Source organism: Bos javanicus, chromosome 23, assembly GCF_032452875.1.
Source record: "Bos javanicus breed banteng chromosome 23, ARS-OSU_banteng_1.0, whole genome shotgun sequence".
NCBI lineage: Eukaryota > Metazoa > Chordata > Mammalia > Artiodactyla > Bovidae > Bos > Bos javanicus.
The window spans coordinates 11,377,176-11,396,740 of NC_083890.1; the positions used below are offsets into that span (position 1 = coordinate 11,377,176).

General features: G+C 45.0%; 1 protein-coding gene across 1 annotated transcript in view; it reads left to right on the forward strand.

The window, feature by feature from the left end:
- Positions 1-1,777: 1,777 nt before the first annotated feature.
- Positions 1,778-19,565, forward strand: part of CMTR1 (cap methyltransferase 1) — a 53,535-nt gene continuing 35,747 nt past the window's right edge. The window contains exons 1-5 of the mRNA XM_061398060.1: positions 1,778-1,966; positions 3,944-4,081; positions 14,577-14,728; positions 16,223-16,381; positions 19,183-19,275. Of these exons, the coding sequence (XP_061254044.1) occupies positions 3,949-4,081; positions 14,577-14,728; positions 16,223-16,381; positions 19,183-19,275 (537 nt within the window). The 5' untranslated portion in view covers positions 1,778-1,966; positions 3,944-3,948. The remainder of the gene's footprint in view (positions 1,967-3,943; positions 4,082-14,576; positions 14,729-16,222; positions 16,382-19,182; positions 19,276-19,565) is intronic.

Here is a 19,565-nt window from a genome sequence, read left to right on the forward strand (position 1 = left end):
CAGATATGCAGATGACACCACCCTTACGGCAGAAAGTGAAGAGGAACTCAAAAGCCTCTTGATGAAAGTGAAAGTGGAGAGTGAAAAAGTTGGCTTAAAGCTCAACATTCAGAAAAGGAAGATCATGGCATCTGGTTCCATCACTTCATGGGAAATAGATGGGGAAAGAGTGGAAACAGTGTCAGACTTTATTTTTGGGGGCTCCAAAATCACTGCAGATGGTGACTGCAGCCATGAAATTAAAAGAATTACTCCTTGGAAGGAAAGTTATGACCAACCTAGATAGCATATTCAAAAGCAGACACATTACTTTGCCAACAAAAGTTCGTCTAGTCAAGGCTATGGTTTTTCCTGTGGTCATGTATGGATGTGAGAGTTGGACTGTGAAGAAGGTTGAGCGCCGAAGAATTGATGCTTTTGAAGTGTGGTGTTGGAGAAGACTCTTGAGAGTCCCTTGGACTGCAAGGAGATCCAACCAGTCCATTGTGAAGGAGATCAGCCCTGGGATTTCTTTGGAAGGAATGATGCTGAAGCTGAAACTCCAGTACTTTGGCCACCTGATGCGAAGAGTTGACTCATTGGAAAAGACTTTGATGCTGGGAGGGATTGGAGGCAGGAGGAGAAGGGGACGACAGAGGATGAGATGGCTGGATGGCATCACTGACTCGATGGACGTGAGTCTGGGTGAACTCCGGGAGTTGGTGGTGGACAGGGAGGCCTGGTGTTCTGCGATTCATGGGGTCGCGAAGTCGGACACGACTGAGCAACTGAACTGAACTGAAGGTCAGACTTGAGTTTATGGGTGTGAAGTTGTTGCAGGCCCATTCTGACTCCATGTTGGAGGTGTTTCTTAGACTTGCTTTTCATTGCTTTTGTTATTATAATCACTTGTAAGCCCTGCCTCAGAGAATCCTGCTCCTCTGCCTGACTGTTAAAGCGCCTTTGTTCAGATCCCTGTTCACCTGTAGATGGCAAGATGTGAGAAATTAACACATCCCCTGCCTGAGACTCTCTATTCTAGGAGATCTTTGCAAGATCAATGGCCTTTTTACTTTGTTTTCCTCACATCCCCCCCATAGCTGATCTATTAAAAAAAACCTGGCAAGATAGTTATTTTGAGATATAGTCTGTCAGCTTCTCAGTCAATCAGCTCTCAGAATGAAGTTGTATTCCTTGCCTCAAGCCCTGGTCTCCAGTCATTGGCCTGTCCCGGGAGAGCAGAACAAGCTTGGACTCCAGGAACAAGGTGACACCGAGGACGCTCAGCAAACTTCTGGCCCCATTGGTCTGAAGATCAGAAGAGGAGTTGGCAAGGGAAGCCCTATGTGTCCATACGGTAAGAGGCCATAGACAGCTCTCCTTCTTTCTTCCAGATTTTACTTCAGTATATGTAGAGGTTGCACTGTTTCTCTATGTTGGAGATAACAGCAGTGAACAACAAGGTTGGGTGTGTGTGCCTTCAAACCATTTTATCCTTTACCTCTCTAAACTTGTTCTTAATCTGTAAAATTAAAACAATTGATTGAGAGAGGAGTTGATGTGATGCCACTTTGCCTTTTCTGTTTTCCACGTTTGTTTCTCGTCCTCTAGTGCCAGAAAACAAGAGACCTGGTTGCTCTCGATTTTATAGTCCTTCCGCGTCGGGTCTTCTGCGCAGGCGCCCTGGACAGGCCCGGGGCAGGGTGGGGCTGAGGCGGCCCCGAAGCCGAGCAGGTCTTCCCCGGGGCCAGGGCCCGCGAGGGGTGGGGGAAGCCGGCTGCCCTGACGTCATCAGGCTGCGCAGCCCGCAGGGCGGGACCCGAGCGCGACTAGGCGGCCCGCGGACCGGGGCGGGCTAGTGGGGAAGCGAAACTGAGGGAGGAGGCGGCGGCTCTGGCAGCGGCTGGGCCAGGCCTGGTGGCGGCGGCATCGGCGGCCTGACCGCCCCCCCTCTCCGCTCCTTGGCAGGTCGCCCTCTTCCCTCAGCGTGAGTGCCGACGCGCGGCCCCGGGTGGGGGGGCGGCGAGCGGGCGGGCACGCGGGGCTCAGCATCCTCACGTCCGCCGCCGCCGCCTCGGCCCCCGCGCTGGCGGTCGTGACCCTTGCCGCCCCTTCTCTCTCCCCTCCTCCCTTATATCCCCCGTCTCTTCCCCCGCGCCCTGTCTCCAGTCCACCAGCCGCTGCTGACACACGTCTCTGCGCACATATTCTTCACACACTCACGTTGTCTACAAATGAGAAGGCTGGCCGGGAGGGACGCGAGCTCATCTCTTGCTTCTTGTGATAACGGGTGGCGGTGCGAAACCCAGGCCTGGGGAGATGGAGAGGGGATCTGAACCCCTTCCCTGGGAGAGCAGCGAGTCGAAGAGTTCCCTGCCAGGGCACATTCTTTTGGATGTGTAGGTCACTTGAGCTGTGGTCGGTTGGCTGCGCGGCCTTCCCCTCTCGGGCCTCAGTTCCTTGCAGTGGCAAAGGAAAAGAGGGTTGGATGAGGTGGTTTGGAAGGTCCAGATCTAGGATGTGTAGGGGCGGAGCACCAGCATCTCCTGCCTTTCGCAAACTATTTCCACTCCTTTTCCTGCATCCATCTCACACAGTTCTTGAGTTTCCTGTGCTTCCAGCCTCCCCCAGACGTGCTAGGAATCAGAGGGCCCTTTTTGCTTAGGTTATGGGCCTTGGAGGTGGTGGTGGTTGCGGGGGCGGGGAGGGGGCGGATTTTTAAGACCGTACTTTAAAGTTAAATGTAGCTCAGCCTGGTTTTGTTTTCTGTTTGTTCAGCTTCTCCTGTTCTTCCTTCTTAGGATAGCTCCTGCCTGTGCCTAGTTAAGAGGCTGCCTCCTTAGAAAGGAGGAGATTGTGTGTTGGGTTGGCTGGCTCATCCTTGAGCTAGAGAGAAGTGACACGTGATTCATGTTTGAATCATGAGGCATCAGTGATATCTTTGGATTTCAGCACTGCTGCCCTGACCCATGCTGTTCGCCTGCTCTTGTGTCCCTGCAGCTCCCCTTCCCCAAGCAGTTGCAGGCCAGCTGAGCACCCAAGTGTTTGCTCTTATTTTTGAGTACTTTCTCTTTTCTGAGTCCTCTTATAGCCACTCTGTTTTCACCTACTCTTGTTTTTCAATTTAATCACTCCTTGAGGAATGATTTCAGGAATCTCATTATTACTTCATTCCATCTCATTTCCCCCCCTCATGTTTGCCTCTCATGCTTACCCATGGGCATGGATGATGGTGACACCGTGCCTCGCCTCCTTCCATTCTCTTTTTCTGGAGGCGGGTTCTTGTTCTTAAAATTTCTGTTTTTGTACCTGAGTCCTATGATATGATGTCTGGTCCTGCTAACTTTCCCACTCTTCCATTTTTTCAGTCAAGTCAACCACTGCTTCCATTCCTTACTCCATTTAAAAACTTTCCCAATTCTCCCATGTTTTCAAACATCCTGAAGTAAACCAAAAACCAGTATTTGTATCATACTGTGTAATCTTTTAATTTTCCTGGTGAAATAATAATGGCGATGGAGTAGCCTTTCTGGGATAGTCTTTTCACCTTGAAAATATTTGTTGATATTCATTAGGTTTCATGATTGATTTCCAGTGTACCTTATCATCACACGTGTCCCTTGTTGCATCAAAACTATAGACTAGCAAGTACCTAAGGCCTTTTTTTCCCTTGTGGCTTGTGGAGTTGATCCATGACTTTTTAGCATTTGACACCAGTGGCCCAGAGACCTCTGGGTCGGTGAGCACCACATTTTCCAGTCAAACTGACAGCTCTTATTGAAAACCAGAGCTTGGCTAGCCTTCCTGGGTATCATTCTGAGGAAGAAGCTGTTCAAGCACTGGCACTGGGAGCTGTTTGGAGTTGCCAGCTTTCATCCCATTAATGGTTTACTCTCTGGAATTCCCTGCTGTGATCCTAGTGTCTCTGACCAGGGCAGCTGACTATCTGGATTTATGGTTGCAGTAACAATGAAGAGGAGAAATGATTCAGAATGCACTGCCCCTCTCAAGAAACAGAAGAAAAGAGTTGCTGAGCTTGCCCTGAGCCTCAGCTCCACATCTGATGATGAGCCTCCTTCCTCTGTCAATCATGCAGCAAAAGGTAAGCCTGCCTCTGGTCAGAGACCACTGACCATCTGGCTGCTTGAATCCCTGATGCCTCAGTTGGGCAGAATACAGCCCACTGCCCCATGAGGAAAATTCGGCAAATTCTACCGAGATGTATCGGCTGTAGACTTTCTCTTTTGCCATTCTCCTGTTGGGGGTTGGGAATGTGTTGTAACTAAAATGCTGGCCTTTCTACAGGCGTGCCTTGGTTCTGTTGTGGTCCTCCAGTGAGTGGCACTCTTTGCTGCCTTCAGCCAGGTAGACATAGTGGTGAGCCTTGAGTGCCCCTTGCTCTCAGCTGTTAGTGATCCAGGGGCTCTTTCACAGGGCTGGACTCTTTGCTGTGGTGATCTGGCTTAATTTCCCTCAGGTTTTTGCATTCTGTTTTCTCAGTTCCCTTGGCAGTTATGGTCAGAAACACCCGAAGGAATTGGAGCATCCCTGTGTTCGCTGTTTGCATTAAGCTTTAAGGATTTCACTGATCTGGTTGAACCTAGCATTTTACTTTGCTTATTTTCTAGGGTGACAGATGTTCACAGTTTCCACAGGTGCTTTCTGTGGAGCTTTCTGTCTTGGAGCTTGCCTGAAATACCAAACAATTAGAAGTAGCTCTGTTTGCATTTTCCTTGAATTGCCAGCTGTATTAATTTCCTAACAGTACCGTGAACTACGTAGCTTAAAACAACAGAAATATATTCTCCAGACTTCTGGAAGCTAGAAGTCTAAAACGAAGGTTACAGCAGGGCCATGCTGCCTCCCAAGGCTTTAAGAAAGAATCCTGCCCTGCCTGTCTTCATTTCTGCTAGTTGCTGGCGATTCCTGGTGTTCTTGCAGCAGCATAACTCCAGTCTTTGCCTCTGTGTGTGTCTGTGTTCAAATTTCCCTTTTCTTAGGAGGGATAGCAGTCATTGGATGAGGGCCCACCCTAATCCAGTATGACCTCATCTTAATTTGATTACATCTGTAGAGACCCTGTTTCCAAATGCCATGTTCCCAGTGCTGGGTGGATATGACGTTTTGGACACCCAATACCCCCAGCAGTCTTGGATTTTGTATCCTGTGCTGGATCAGTGGTAAATTGGAATGAAATTTGGTGACTGATTGGTGACTGAGATAGTGTAAAGCATTCCCTTGAGGGTGATAGAAAAAAATACAGTTTATTCTCAAGAGGCTGGCTAATTGAGGGGCGGTAACTCATCAGGTGTACTGAATTGCTGGTCCAGAAGGGAGGAACTTGACAGACCTTGCAGACAGCTAATGAAGCATTTGGTGTGGCCATGATCCCCGCTAGATAAGAGACTCTTCTTATAACCTTCTGTGTGGGGATAGGTGCGGCTTTAAAGTTGTCACAATGGATTTTAGGGTGGGTGGGAAAGGGTTTATGTCATTGAGGTTGCTAATTTGGGAAGGCAAAAATATATTGGGTGAGTCGGTTCTGGCAAGTGTTGAGGAAGGGAATTTTGCTTATCACCTGGGATTTGAGCAACTTGAAGGTAGAATCTTCAGTCTTGAGCAGGAGAAATGGCGTGCAAGGGAGAAGGGGAGTGTGTGCCTAGGGGAATACTTAGGTGGTGGAGGTATCTGGTCCTAAGCGAATCTCAGGGGACATTTGCTCTCAAGAGAATGACTCCCAGGAGATAAAGGTGTATACTTAAGACTCTTTCAAGGGAACCAGTCTAATTTAAATTTCAAGCTTTTAAAAATGTAACTGTGGAGATTATCCCCCCTCCCTCCCATTCTCCCACAAACTCCCCTTAATTCTGGCAAATGGCTTTAACCTTTTCAGAAGTAGTACCATATGACTCAGTCAGGTTTGACTGTTCCTGTTGTGTGTACAGAATGGAAATCTAGAGGTGGCCAGTACATTGTATATGTCTGGCAATAGGCTGTTTGGTCCCTTTGATTGGCAGAAAAATGAGGCAGAGGCAAACACTGTTAACTTCCCGGGTCAGCTAGTTTTAGGGAGGGGCAGCTCCACAGAGGGAGAAGGCAATGGCACCCACTCCAGCACTCTTGCCTGGAGAATCCGGTGGACGGAGGAGCCTGGTGGGCTGCAGTCCATGGGGTCGCTAAGAGTCAGACACAACTGAGCGACTTCACTTTCACTTTTCACTTTCATGCATTGGAGGAGGAAATGGCAACCCACTCCAGTGTTCTTGCCTGAAGAATCCCAGGGACGGGGGAGCCTGGTGGGCTGCCGTCTATGGGGTCGCACAGAGTCGGACACGACTGAAGGGACTTAGCAGCAGCAGCAGCTGCTCCACAGAAGGCTCTGAGGATGAGGGTCTGGTGTCTTCATCAGCAAGACTGCTGTCTGTGCCCCTCCCCCTGAAGCCCCATGCCTGGCATGGAATAAATGGCACAGTAAGTGGGGACGACAGAGGATGAGATGGTTGGATGGCATCACCGACTCAATGGACATGAATTCGAGTAAACTCCGGGAGTTGGTGATGGACAGGGAGGCCTGGCATGCTGCAGTTCATGGGGTCACAAAGAGTCGGACATGACTGAGCGACTGAACTGAACTAAAATATTTACCGAATAGAACTGATGGAAGGCAACAGGGGTATCTTTTCTAAGAGCCTTAAAATGCTTCACCTCTTTGATTGTGCCACCCCTCCTCCAGTCTGCAGAGGATCATTTCATTAAGTGCCTTGTGTCCCTGTCATCTCCTTCTGTGGTGACTTCTCTCAGGCATCCCCTGGACAGTGTGCTCTGGTAGTTTTCTGTCTCCCCAGAAACTGCATATCTGCTGAGAGCTCTTGTGTGACTTTGCTGCTCAGCACACTGCATTAAAGCAGATGTGTTTCCTCTCCAGCCACTGCTACCTGGACACACTGTTGAATAGATGATTGAAAAATGCTCTTTAGGGAGTGCAGATAGAAAAACAAAACATGAGTAGTTGCTGTGTCTGTCTGTCTGGGCCTTGTTTGTGCTTCCTTTGCTGGATCAATGTGGTGACTCATTAATAGGTCTATTTAGTTTAATCAGTTTGTTTATTTTGCATTATTGACAGGGTAGCTGCATTGCCAGTCTGAGACTGACATCTGACCAGACTAAAGAAGAAAAGGGATGTTGTCATGGCCACTGGGTCATCGTGCGTTCTTTTGAGTATTTTAAGGGGTTTGAAGGCATTTTCAAGCCTAAATATACTCTTGGAAATTAAGCAAGGAGCGGCAGATGGCAGTCATTTTGTTCTTTTTGGTTGTTTGTCACAGGATAGGTTGGTCTAGACCCCGAGACGATTTCCTTTTCTCCTCAGCTGCACATCCCGTGTGGGCTCCCAGCCTTCCCACAGCGTGTTGCTCTGGAAGTCGCCGGGCTCCTTCAGCCGAAAGTGCCTTCTCTCCACCAGGTTTTAATTCTTCCCTAAATAGGCTCTTTTCCCTGAAACACCGTCGTTTTCCTGTCAGCCCAGATTCATGGCCTTAATCAAAAACTTCCTTTATCGGTATCTGTTTAAATTGCTCTAACGAGTTACCATTTGTCCGGCATGAAGGAGAAATTGAGTCTCTAAACAGGAATGAGTGTGCTCCGCAGCAGTGGTTGGGCAGGATGTGGTGTTTATTGCAGCGCGTAGTTTATTCTCCTGCGTCTGTGTGCTGCTCGCCATGGCCGTTCGTGGTCAGCACTGCCCCGCCTTGTGTGTGGTCACTCTCGTTTTTAATCCTGACGTGTTTGACCTACTGTTCTATTGTGAACAATTCTGTCAGTAGCTGGGCTCTCCGGTAGGTTTTAGAAGGGAAGCTCCTGGGGTGTAAATGGGAATGCCACCCAGCTTTGGCAAGTTCTTAATGAAACTCATGATTTTAATAGACCAACCTTATTACTCCTGTTAATTTATATCCTCATTATAAGATTGTCTGCTCAATATTTGCTAATTCTTATCAGTCTTGGGAGGCTAAACTTTCTCTTTAGCTCTTGCTGCAGCAGAGACAGGTGTCTTCTTTTCATCTGAAAAGAGTGGCCGTGGCAGTCTGTGGCCATCAAGACTGTTCCAGGGCACTTGGCTTCAATGGTGTCAGGCTAAGAACAGGCTTTAAATAGCACGTGAAATGGAGAAATAAGGCTTATCTGCTAATCCAGCACACTTCTCCATCTCACAAAGAAAAGCCTAGTCGGATATTTTAGCTCCCATCAGCCTCATTCTCAGACCCTGGGCGGGACAGCTGTACTCTCGGTGACACCTTGGAAAGAGGAATGGAGTGGAAAGATCTTTGTGTAAGAGTCCAGTCCAGGAGTATTGCACCTGAGCCACCAAGGATTTGCCCAGTGAGCCTCGCACCCACATTTGGTTCTCTCTGTCATTTTGGTCCAAAAATGTTACGAAGACAAAACGAAAGATCTCTCTCTCTGGGATCTGACGGTGGCAGCAACCCTACATGCCCAGGAATGGTAATCATATTTTTGATGGGTGCCCACTGATGGATCCTTAAGCAAACCTAACAGCCTGGCAGCTCCCTAGAGCTGGATCAAGGGCACATTGTCCTGTGAGAAGGATACCAAGCTTTCCTAACCTTTGTATAGACAGATGTGTGAGTCTCCAGATAGCTGGTGAAAGAAATAACAACTGATGTAACATGCTAACTTCTAGGCTAGTCCGGTGGCAGGATCCCTGGGCTTCCCTGAGAAACTTTAGGGCTGTGCCCAGGGAACTGCCCCCTACTGAGCAGTACAGGTTAGAGTCAGGAGCAACTGAGGAGAAAGACGCTGCACCTTGGGAAGCACAGCTCTTTAGCGTGTGGGAGCTCTGTTGAATGCACATCTCTCCTCTCCATGGGCGATGAGAGGCCCAGGCTTAGTCTTGAGCTACTCAGGTCTTTTCCCTCATATCTGCTGTCCTCTGAAGATTACTCTGGAAACAAATTCTGCACAAGGCTTATTAAATGAGACTTTATTTCTTTATCGTTTTTTTTCTTTCTTTAACCCTAATTTTGAAACTAATATATTCTTATTTCTCACACAGAAAATGCAGGAAAGGCAAGACAGAAAATAAATATCACCATACCTCTCAGTTTCCATGGTTACTCATTGTTAACGTTCTGGGTCTGTCCTTCTGAGTAGCACTCTGTGATGTGTGCCACATTGGCCCATGTAAGCACATCGGCTCCTTGTTGAGGGAATTGGAGGGTCACCTTAAGAGGATGAAGGCCAATTTGGTGCCTCTCATTCAGGGATTGTCTCAGCCAACATTCCTCCTCAGAAGCCAGAATTTTGGTTTTAAGTTTATTCTAATTTTTTCACACATGCTCACCTGTTTTTCTTTTGCAGAACGTCATATATACTGAAAAACGCATATTTATCTTAGCTGTTGCATTTTTAAGCTCTCTGGGAGTAGGACTGATACTTTTGGATAGTACTCCATTGTATACAACATGGACCATTTATAAAAACAGGTCCTGAACCAAAGTTGTTGCCTGATGTATTAAACAGTATAAGGTGTCCTTTTTTGGCCTTGGTACAGGGTGCTAAAAAGTAGTCCAAGGGGACACAGTTCTCTGTTAGGATATAGATCTTCCATCTTCATGCTTAAATTGTTTGTTGAACCTTAAAAAAATTTTTTAAGACTTCATTTTATTTTTTTTAGAGCATTTGTTTCACAACAAAATTGAAAGTAGAAAGGGACCTCCTACACCCCTGCCCCTGTGTGTACAGCCTCCTCCATTAGCAACATCTGTCTCTGGAGTGCTGTATTTGTTAAAATTGATGAACCTATGCTGATACAACATTACGGTTCACTCTTGATGTTGCACACTCTGTGTATTTGGACAAATACTAGATTGGTGCAAACGTAATTGCAGTTTTTGTATTGTTGAAATTTGCCATTTAATACTGGAATACATTCTTAATGAATGTGATATTATACGTCATTTTAATGCACATTTCTCGCCTTTTTTTTTTTTTCCTGCTAATGTCTTTTTACTTTCTGTTTATCTTTACTTTTTGGACTATGGAAATGATGTTAGATGAAAAGCAAATTCGAGCCATTTTCTTGAGCTTGAAGTCATAAAGCAGTGGTGCCAATTTGCAACATCAACAACTCATTTGGCCTAGAAACTGCTAGTGAACATACAGTGCAGTGGTGGTTCAAGAAGTTGTGCAAAGGAGACAAGAGCTTTGAAGATGAGGATCATAGTGGCTGGCCATTGAAAATTGATAATGACATCTGAGAACAGTCATCAACGATGATCCTCTTACAACTACACAAGTTGTCAAAGAACCTAGCGTCCACCATTCTATGGTCATTTGGTATTTGAAGCAAATTGGAAAGGTACAAAAGCTCGGTGAGTGAGTGCCTCATGAGCTGACAGCAAATCAAAAAAATTGTCATTTTGAAGTGTCATCTTCTCTTATTCTATGCAACAGCAATGAACCATTTCTTGATCAGATTGTGATGTATGATGAAAAATGGATTTTATATGACAGCGATAACCAACTCAGTGGTTGGACTGAGAAGCTCTAAAGCACTTCCCAAAGCCAAACTGCATCCAAAAAAATCTCATAGTCACTGTTTCGTGGTCTGCTGCCCATCTGATCTACTACAGCTTTCTGAATCCCAGTGAAACCATTATATCTGAGAAGTATGCTCAGCAAATCGATGAAATGCACTGAAAACTGCAACGCTTGCAATCAGTATTGGTCAACAGAAGGGGCCCAGTGCTTCTCCACGACAACACCTGACCATATGTCACACAACCAACGATTCAAAAGTTGAACACATTGGGCTACCAAGTTTTGCCTCATCCACCATACCCCTTCTTCAAGCATCTCAATGACTTTTTGCAGGGAAAATGCTTCCACAACCAGTGGGAGGCAGAAAATGCTTTGCAAGAGTTTGTTGAACCCCAAACATGGATTTTTATGCTACAGGAATAAACCAACTTACTTCTTATTGGCAAAAATGTGTTGATTGTAATGGTTCGTATTTTGATGAATAAAGATGTGTCTGCAGATGGTGACTGCAGCCATGAAATTAAAAGACGCTTACTCCTTGGAAGGAAAGTTATGACCAACCTATATAGCATATTCAAAAGCAGACACATTACTTTGCCAACAAAGGTTCATCTAGTCAAGGCTATGGTTTTTCCTGTGGTCACATATGGATGTGAGAGTTGGACTGTGAAGAAAGCTGAGCGCCGAAGAATTGATGCTTTTGAACTGTGGTGTTGAACTGTGGTGTTGAACTCTTGAGAGTCCCTTGGACTGCAAGGAGATCCATCCAGTCCATTCCGAAGGAGATCAGCCCTGGGATTTCTTTGGAAGGAATGATGCTGAAGCTGAAACTCCAGTACTTTGGCCACCTCATGCAAAGAGTTGACTCATTGGAAAAGACTCTGACGCTGGGAGGGATTGGGGGCAGGAGGAGAAGGGGACGACAGAGGATGAGATGGCTGGATGGCATCACTGACTCGATGGACGTGAGTCTGGGTGAACTCCAGGAGTTGGTGATGGACAGGGAGGCCTGGTGTGCTGCGATTCATGGGGTCGCAAAGAGTTGGACACGACTGAGCGACTGAACTGAACTGAGCCTAGTTAATAATGGTTTTAAAATTCACAATCCAATACCATAATCACTTTTGCCCCAACCTAATATATAATGACATGTATCCTTCCCTGTATTTCTGGGGGCTGGATGTCTTACACCACATGTTTGAGGTATTGTAAGAGGGAATGTCCTAAGGAGTTGTACACTCACTAGATGCTTAGCAGAGATGACAACTGGGTGCCAGTTCTTTAAATTCACTACAGTGAGTACCTAGTTTATTTGTTTTAATGCAAAGCCTCAGTTCAAGTGTTAGAGATAGAAGGTTAATTGTGGCACAGTCTTTGCTCCCTAGGAGTGACTGTGTCCAGTGGGGTGGCATGTGGCAACTGCCTCTCAGGCAGTGTGATGAATGCTGTGCTAATGGTGTGAATACTGGTGCTGTTGGAGCTCTGTGGAAGGGAAAGTCAGGCCTTTGTGCTAGGGAAGACTTTGCTTTTCTCTGAATGTCAACCCTTTGCGAATCCGTGTTCTCACAAGGAGATGGATGGATCAGTGCAGACAGGCTTTAGAATTAGAATGTAATCCTCAAGTTATGAATATCTGTATAAAGCCCATTTTGAGTGTATAGAGAATTTTTTTTAAATGGCTGTCTTTTGTGCCTTTCCTCAAATGCTTCCCACAAGCAGCCAAACTTTGAGTCAACGTCTCTTCTCAAGGACCTCCTTTCTTTCTTAAAAGAATTGTGCTATGTTGCTAAGTTAGGGTTTTTTTTTTTAACATTTATTTAAAATTTTGATAGCTAATATATTCACATGAAATATAAAAAGATAGCCACTATAAACTCTAGTGATATAAAAATAGAAATCAGGCTTCACTTTTTCCACTTGTTCCAAGGAATCGTTTTGGTATTCTTCTCTCTGCCTCAACCGCACATGTATGGCTAATCACTTTTATTGGTCTTGTATATCTTGCCTTCCAAAAGCTCTTTTTGTAATTACAAGAAATAAAAATTTTATTCTATTTTATTCTTATTGTCCTTTTTGAGAACATTAAAGTTAGGATGCCATGCTCATGGATATGGTCTCAGTCTTCTGTTATCCAGTTGACAATGTTTCTTGGTGGTCTCATCATTTCAATACATGGAGTGGAGGTTCCCAAGTTTTCTTGGTTCTTGACACTCTTAGTGTTGCCTTAACTTTTTTCACTATGCCTTTAAAATAACAAAAGAAATACGTAACAGGTTTGTTAGTATTTAGGTCTAAATGGCAAGCATTTATATCCTAATAACTACCAGATGTTTGCAAGAATAATATTCATAAATTGAAGAAACTAAAAAACTTCATTCTTTTAAAAAATTTTTATTGTGAGCTGCACTGGATCTTCGTTGCTGCTTGCAGGTTTTCTCTAGTTGTGACGTGTAGGAGCTACTCTTCCTTGCAGTGCAAGGGCTTTTCCCTGCAGTGGCTTCTCTCGTTGCAGAGCACAGGCTCTGGGATGAAGGGGCTTAGTTTTCCGGCACCATTTGGAATTTTCCCAGATCAGAAATTGAACCTGTGACCCCTGCATTGGCAGAGGGAGTCTTAACTACTATTCCACCAAAGAACAAACACAGTTGCCTGTTAATGAGGTTTGTGTACTCCTGAGCACTGTACAGCTTCTTTAACCTTGGGATCAGGTTGAACACTGCCACTGTAATTTCCTGTTCTGCATTCCTCCTGGCTTGTGGTTTATACCATTTTCAGTGGTAATATGCAGAAATTGTTTTACCAGATTTTTTTTTTCTTTGCTCACTCTGTGCACCATGGAAGATCTGCATTCCCTGATCAGGGATCGAACCCCCGCCCCCTGCAGTGGAAGCATGGAGTCTTAACCACTGGACCACCAAAGAAGCCCCCTGTTTAACTGATCTTTGAGATAGAATTTATTTCCAAATTTGGGTGGGTTTGCCTAAGAAACGACTTGAATAAAACTATATTGGGTTGGGATATCTTATTCTTTTTTTTTGGCCATGCCATGCAGCTTGCTGGATCTTAGTTCCCTGACCAGGGATCTAAAGGACCTGGCAATGAAAGCACTGAGTCCTAACTACTAGATTGCCAGGGAATTCCTTAAAATCTAAGAGATTCACATATTTATCAAAGAGAAGGAAAGATGCAGTTATAGTGATTATCTAGACTGTGGCTTATCCCACCTTTGGCCGGGAGACAAGTAACCCACCACTTCTAGTAGCTGCTGAGGTGGGTCTTATTTGGAGTCTTTTGGCAACAAAATTGCTAACAAATGAGCTAATGGCTTGACTCCCCCAGGCCGGCAGCTCCCTCCTGGAGTCTTTAGTTGCAGCTCCTCTACTCCCCGCCTCAGTTCAGCTGCTTGGACCCCGGTCTTCTCTCTCCTCCTCTTCCTTTCCTGTCCCCACCTCCCCCTTCACTTCTTCCTTTCTCTTCCCCCACTTTCAGTCTGTGAGCCAGCTCTTTGAGGCTGTGCTGTAGACACCCCCCTCTCAGCCACAAGTTTGAAGGGCCATGAAAACAGAAAGCTAGGTTAGACAATCGCAAACTAGTAGTCCCCATGATAGAATTGTTGAAAATGAAAACAGGTATCAGTGTTTAGAAAGGGATGTTCAACTAATAAATAGCAGCAGCAGAAATAATAATCATATTGTTAATAAATTTTTTATTTGACACTGCACTCCCAAATATATTTTTTCACTTAATCTTCAAACAACTCTATGAGGAAGGTATCATCCCAGTTTTGTAAGAGATGGGAAAGGAAAACTGGATTTCGAACTCCCATTGTGTGTCAGATACCCTTAGGAGCCTTCAGTGGCCTTGCCCAAGATTACACAGTTTAGACGAGGGAGAGAATACATTTGACCTGGGTGACTTAATGAACTGTGTGTGTGCAATGCATATACCGAACACTAGTTGTATAAATGAAACTTGAACTTTTAGAGGCTATATTGTGCCATAAACACACTAAAAGATTTTCTTTTTTTCTTTTCTAGCATCTGCTACCAGCCTTAGTGGGTCTGACAGCGAGACTGAGGGGAAGCAACGCAGCTCGGACTCTTTCGACGATGCATTCAAAGCAGACTCTCTTGTGGAGGGAACTTCCTCCCGCTACTCCATGTATAACAGTGTGTCCCAGAAGCTCATGGTATGTCAGCACTTGGGTTGGGTTTCTAAAGCTCTACCAGCAGAATGAGAGGAGGGAAACTGTTGGTAGGAGAAGCAGCAAAGCGAGGGCGTAAGTTTTCCCTCTGCTTCCCAGCTGCTGTAGTTCAGTAGAGAGGGCGTGACCCCTTCCTGATACATGTATCACATTGAATCATCCCTGGGAAGCGGCTGTTCAGGCCTGCTTCTCCTGTCCAGAGCTGGGGCAGCCTTTGGTCTCCTTAGTAGTGAGTTCTTATGAGCAGATGTGAGCACACAGATGTGTGTTGGTGGATAAGGGGGCTTCATGCTGAGATTTTTGCTCTAGTGAGTGATCTTAAAAAAAAAAAAAAAAAGACTAAAATCCTGCTCACTCCCAGGTTCCTAAATGGGAGTAGAGCTGTCTTCTGTGTTAACTTCCAAAGGAGGGCCCAGTTTTCCTTTCCAGCTTTGGTACCCTGTTGATATACCACAGGAGGAAGGTGGAAGAAAAGACTTGCATACTTCTCTTACCAGACTTCAGTTTATGTGCAAAGGTCAGGGAAATCCAAGTTTGTCTTCTGTCTAGCTTCACAAATATAGTTGACGTCTCCATTTTCTGTTGGAGTCATTTGAGAATGAGAACTGCCACTTCTGAAGTCGTAGTCAGGATTCTGATTTGGGGGCCAAAAACTTCGGGAAAGTGGGAGATGGGAGGGTTGGTGACTCAGACTCCGACCTGGGGAAAGGTTTGTGGCTACTGTAGGAATTTCATCCAGCTGCTGAGCCTGCAGTGCCCCTTCCACAGGAAATACAGGCCTCTAGAGGAAACAGGTCTTTAGGGTTGGAGTTCTTTTATTAGACAAAGGTATGTGGGTTTGGGGTCTCTGGTTTTAGGGATATGTAACTGGGCCCAGGACTCTAGAGGTTAGTGTAAGCTTTTTAGTTAGTTGTGACATTTAAAAAGATGTTTCTGTCCAGTCTTACAGTACCTTCCGTACCTCAGTTTTACATGAAGTGATTTTTCAATTAATCTCTTGATTAAGTGGGCTCCTACAAGCCCTCATTGTCCTTCCCTAGTAAGGCCGTTTGACTGGTTAAGGGTAAGGTTTAGAAGTTGCCGCTGGAAGCAGTTCCATTTTAAATTATGTTCTCTTTATCAGCTCTGCTCTAGATTTACTTCTCACTTAATCAGACAAATTAGCTGGAAGGGTAGTTGTGCAAATGTCCAGTGAGATTCATTATGTACTCTTGGTGCCTTTAATTACAGCTATGAGGTCCTTCTCATTTATCCAACTTCTGGTTGCCCTAGACTTTCACCTCCAGAATAGACAGCCACGGGGCTCACAATCAAATTGCAGTTATTAGGCTAGAAGGAAAACTTTAGGCCTTACTCGTTTGTATTTCTCAATTTAATACAGTGTCTGACACAGTAGAAAGACTGAATAAATGTCTTATTTATGTAAGTGCTCCACTTCTGTTTGCTCATATAAATGCACCATTTACTTCTCTTTTTCAGGCCAAGATGGGCTTCAAGGAAGGTGAAGGATTGGGTAAATACAGCCAGGGTCGGAAGGACATCGTTGAGGCCTCTAATCAGAAAGGTCGACGAGGCTTGGGTCTGACACTGCAAGGCTTTGACCAAGAGCTGAATGTGAACTGGCGAGATGAGCCAGAGGTACCTGTGTAGCGAGGAGATGGAAGGCCATTTATGTCTTTATGAAACCATATTAACAAACCAGAAGTCCCCAGAGGCAGTATGATCAGGGTGGTTGGTGGGGATTGGAACTACTTACATGGAAGATATGGGGGTGTCCAAAATGGAAAAGAGGAGCCTGGGGGAGATACGGTGGGATATGGATTTGTTTCCTGTTGCTTCATATAAGACTGGGTCTAAGACCAGTGGGTAGAAGATACAGAAAGGCAGAGTGTGTCTCTCACAAAGAACTTGTATAAATAGATACAGCTTTTCACCAGTGATGAACATGCCTAAGGAGGTAGTGAGCGCCCTCTGCTGAAAGGATTCATGTGAGCCAAATGAGGGCCACTCTCCTACTGTGTGAGTAAAAGATCAGGTGCCCGCCAAGGTCCTTGCACCTCCTCAGGTTTATGATATCCTGATATTAAATAGGTGTTTGTTTATGCCAAATAGCTTTTCTCTTGTGGGTTTATTCTGCTTATCTCCTTGGGTGTGAGTTTGTTTTAATCCTGAATATCTAAAGAGATTCCCTTTTGATGGCATAGATAATGTTGAGATTTTATTTTTATTCATTTACTTATGCCCTACCTTAGTCCACAGAGGATTTGAAGTGGGTATAATAAAAGTACCTAAAAATAATGGTAAAATGTTACCATTATAGAGTTGAAACTAGAGAAGATAAAACACAAATGCCTAGCCTATACAGTTGGTGTAAGTTGAGCTTCAGATGTTGCTCTGAACTCTGTAAAATTGATATTTTATTTGTCTCCCTGATGTTCCAGTTCAGCAAAGAAGTTCTGTGAACCTGTGCATGAAAAAAGCCTAATAAAGTGTCAGAGTAAGAACGCTAACAAACCAGGAGTTGCTGGATTCTGAGAGTGGTCCTGCTGTGTTGCCTTGTAGTTGTATGGAGACTCAACAATGCAAAATAGGCAAATATTTATAATTGGGGCTAGATGTAGGTTTCTACCTCCAAATTCCTTGGTACTTTCCATGTCCTCATTTATCTAAAGTGAGTGAAAAGTCCCTACCCTCTCAATGGGGCAGAATTAGAACTTTGCTAAACTTGGAATCTGAAATTGGCTCATAAAATCTGTTTTTAATAGAGACAGGCTGTTGAAGAAAAAGGGGGTTTTTTGGCCTTGTCACATAGCTTGTGAGATCTTAGTTCCCTGACTGGGGATTAAACCCTGGCCATGCCAATGAAAGCTCCAAGTCTTAACCACTAGACCACCAGGGAATTCCATGAATAATTTTTTTGAGGCAAGACTGACTTAATCACCATTTACCATAATTCACTTTTTTTCCTTAAAGATAATCTTTTGGTTAAGAGTTTGCCTCAACTATTTGTTGGTGGCCACTTCTTTTTGTGTGTGTGTGGCTGTGGTTGTTTTTTGTTTTTGTTTTAAAATTTAATTGTTTGCTTATTTTTGACCATGCCAGCTCATGTGGGATCTTAGTTTCCCAACTAGGAATTGAACCTGTGCCCCCTACAGTGGAAGCACAGCGTCTTAACCACCGGAGCATCAGGGAAGCCCCACCCCTTTAAGGTAGTTGGTCTGGGCGGCCTGAGGTGAACGTCCAACTCCTGGAGTCACCGCATGGAGAATGCTCCAGTGGCACCGCTGTCCAGGAATACGGAGTGTAAGGTGTGGAGCTTTAGACAGAGCTCACTTTGTAGGTAGCTGTGATGTTCACACTTCCGGGGGAGGTTGAATCTGCTGTTCCTCTCCAAAGGAGCATCCATATTGTGTATGAGCTTCTTTTTACAGGTTATAATTCACAACTTTTATACCTAAAGGGACTGGATTTGACCAGGAGGAGAAGCCATGATTCACTGCTAGATTCATTGACAAAGTTTTCAGTAATTTTTCTTTTAAACTTTTTCTCTGTTGATGGTAGTTGGCTTGCCCTCAAGACCTTGCATTGAGATACCATTTTATGCCTTTCAGAGCATGTAATATTACCTTTAATCTCATTGCTTCAATTCGCAATGCTGAATCTCTTCTCCACACTTGCTTGGAGGGAAAATGTGGAGCTGCCAATGCAGGTTAGCCACCTATTTAGGTTTTATAATCGTTGTCTCTTCAGCCCTGTGAACTTAGTTCTGGATGCACATTAGAATCACCTGGCGACCTCTAAAAAAATGTCCTTATACCCAATCCCTCTGAGACCAACAGAATCATATACTCTGAGGGTGGGGCCCAGGCATCAGTACTTTTTAAAAGGTCTACAGATAATCTTAGTGTGGCTAGGATGAAAACCACAGTTTTAGCTTGGTAAGGAAAGTGACTGAAAAATTAAGAGGAAGCAGCACTAGAGAAGCCAGTTTCTACTGTGTCTTGCAATAAAAGGCATCAGTAAGTGAGGCTTATTGCACTGTCTTCCTGATGTAATTACCTTATAGACTTATATTCTTCTCTCTGTCCCCACTGCTCTGACTATAGGCCACCTGAGTTAAAGACTATGTCTTTTTACCTCTGTGTACTGAGCTTTTAGTCCACAGTAGGTGTTCATCAAATAATACTGGAACAAATGAAAGAAACTTTGAAAGTTGGAGAAGTTTCTTAGAATTCAAACCAGAATTGGCCCTGGCCTTTAGAAGCTGAACTTCAGAAGTCTGGCTCCGTTTTTAGGTCTGACACTGCCGTTGGCCTCAGCTTCCTGGACACTTCTCACTCTGAGCCCCTCTTGATTGTTTTGGGGAAAGCCCTGGTGAGCTGGGGCTTGGCCCTGAGGGTCTGCCTTACGTGACTTACTTGCCTCTCTTTTGTTTGTAGCCCAGTGCCTGTGAGCAGGTGTCATGGTTCCCAGAATGTACCACTGAAATTCCTGACACTCAGGAAATGAGCGATTGGATGGTTGTGGGGAAGGTAGGAGTTGCGGAAAATGTACTCTGAATTCTTGACACTTCTGACATTTCTCCTCCTCAAATCAGGTGTGTGTATCTATATACTCACAGTTTAAGAAAAGTGTGAATTTGAGCTTTCTAGCAGGAATAAAGCTACGTCAAGAGGGTGTCAAGAGCTTCACGGATATGCCCCTGGAAGATGTGGCATGCTGGGCTTTTTTCCTCCTAGTCATTTACCTTGCAAGGCAGCACAAAATGCATAACTTCTGTCTTCCTCTTGGCTGCTTTTTAGAGTAGCTTATTATACACCTG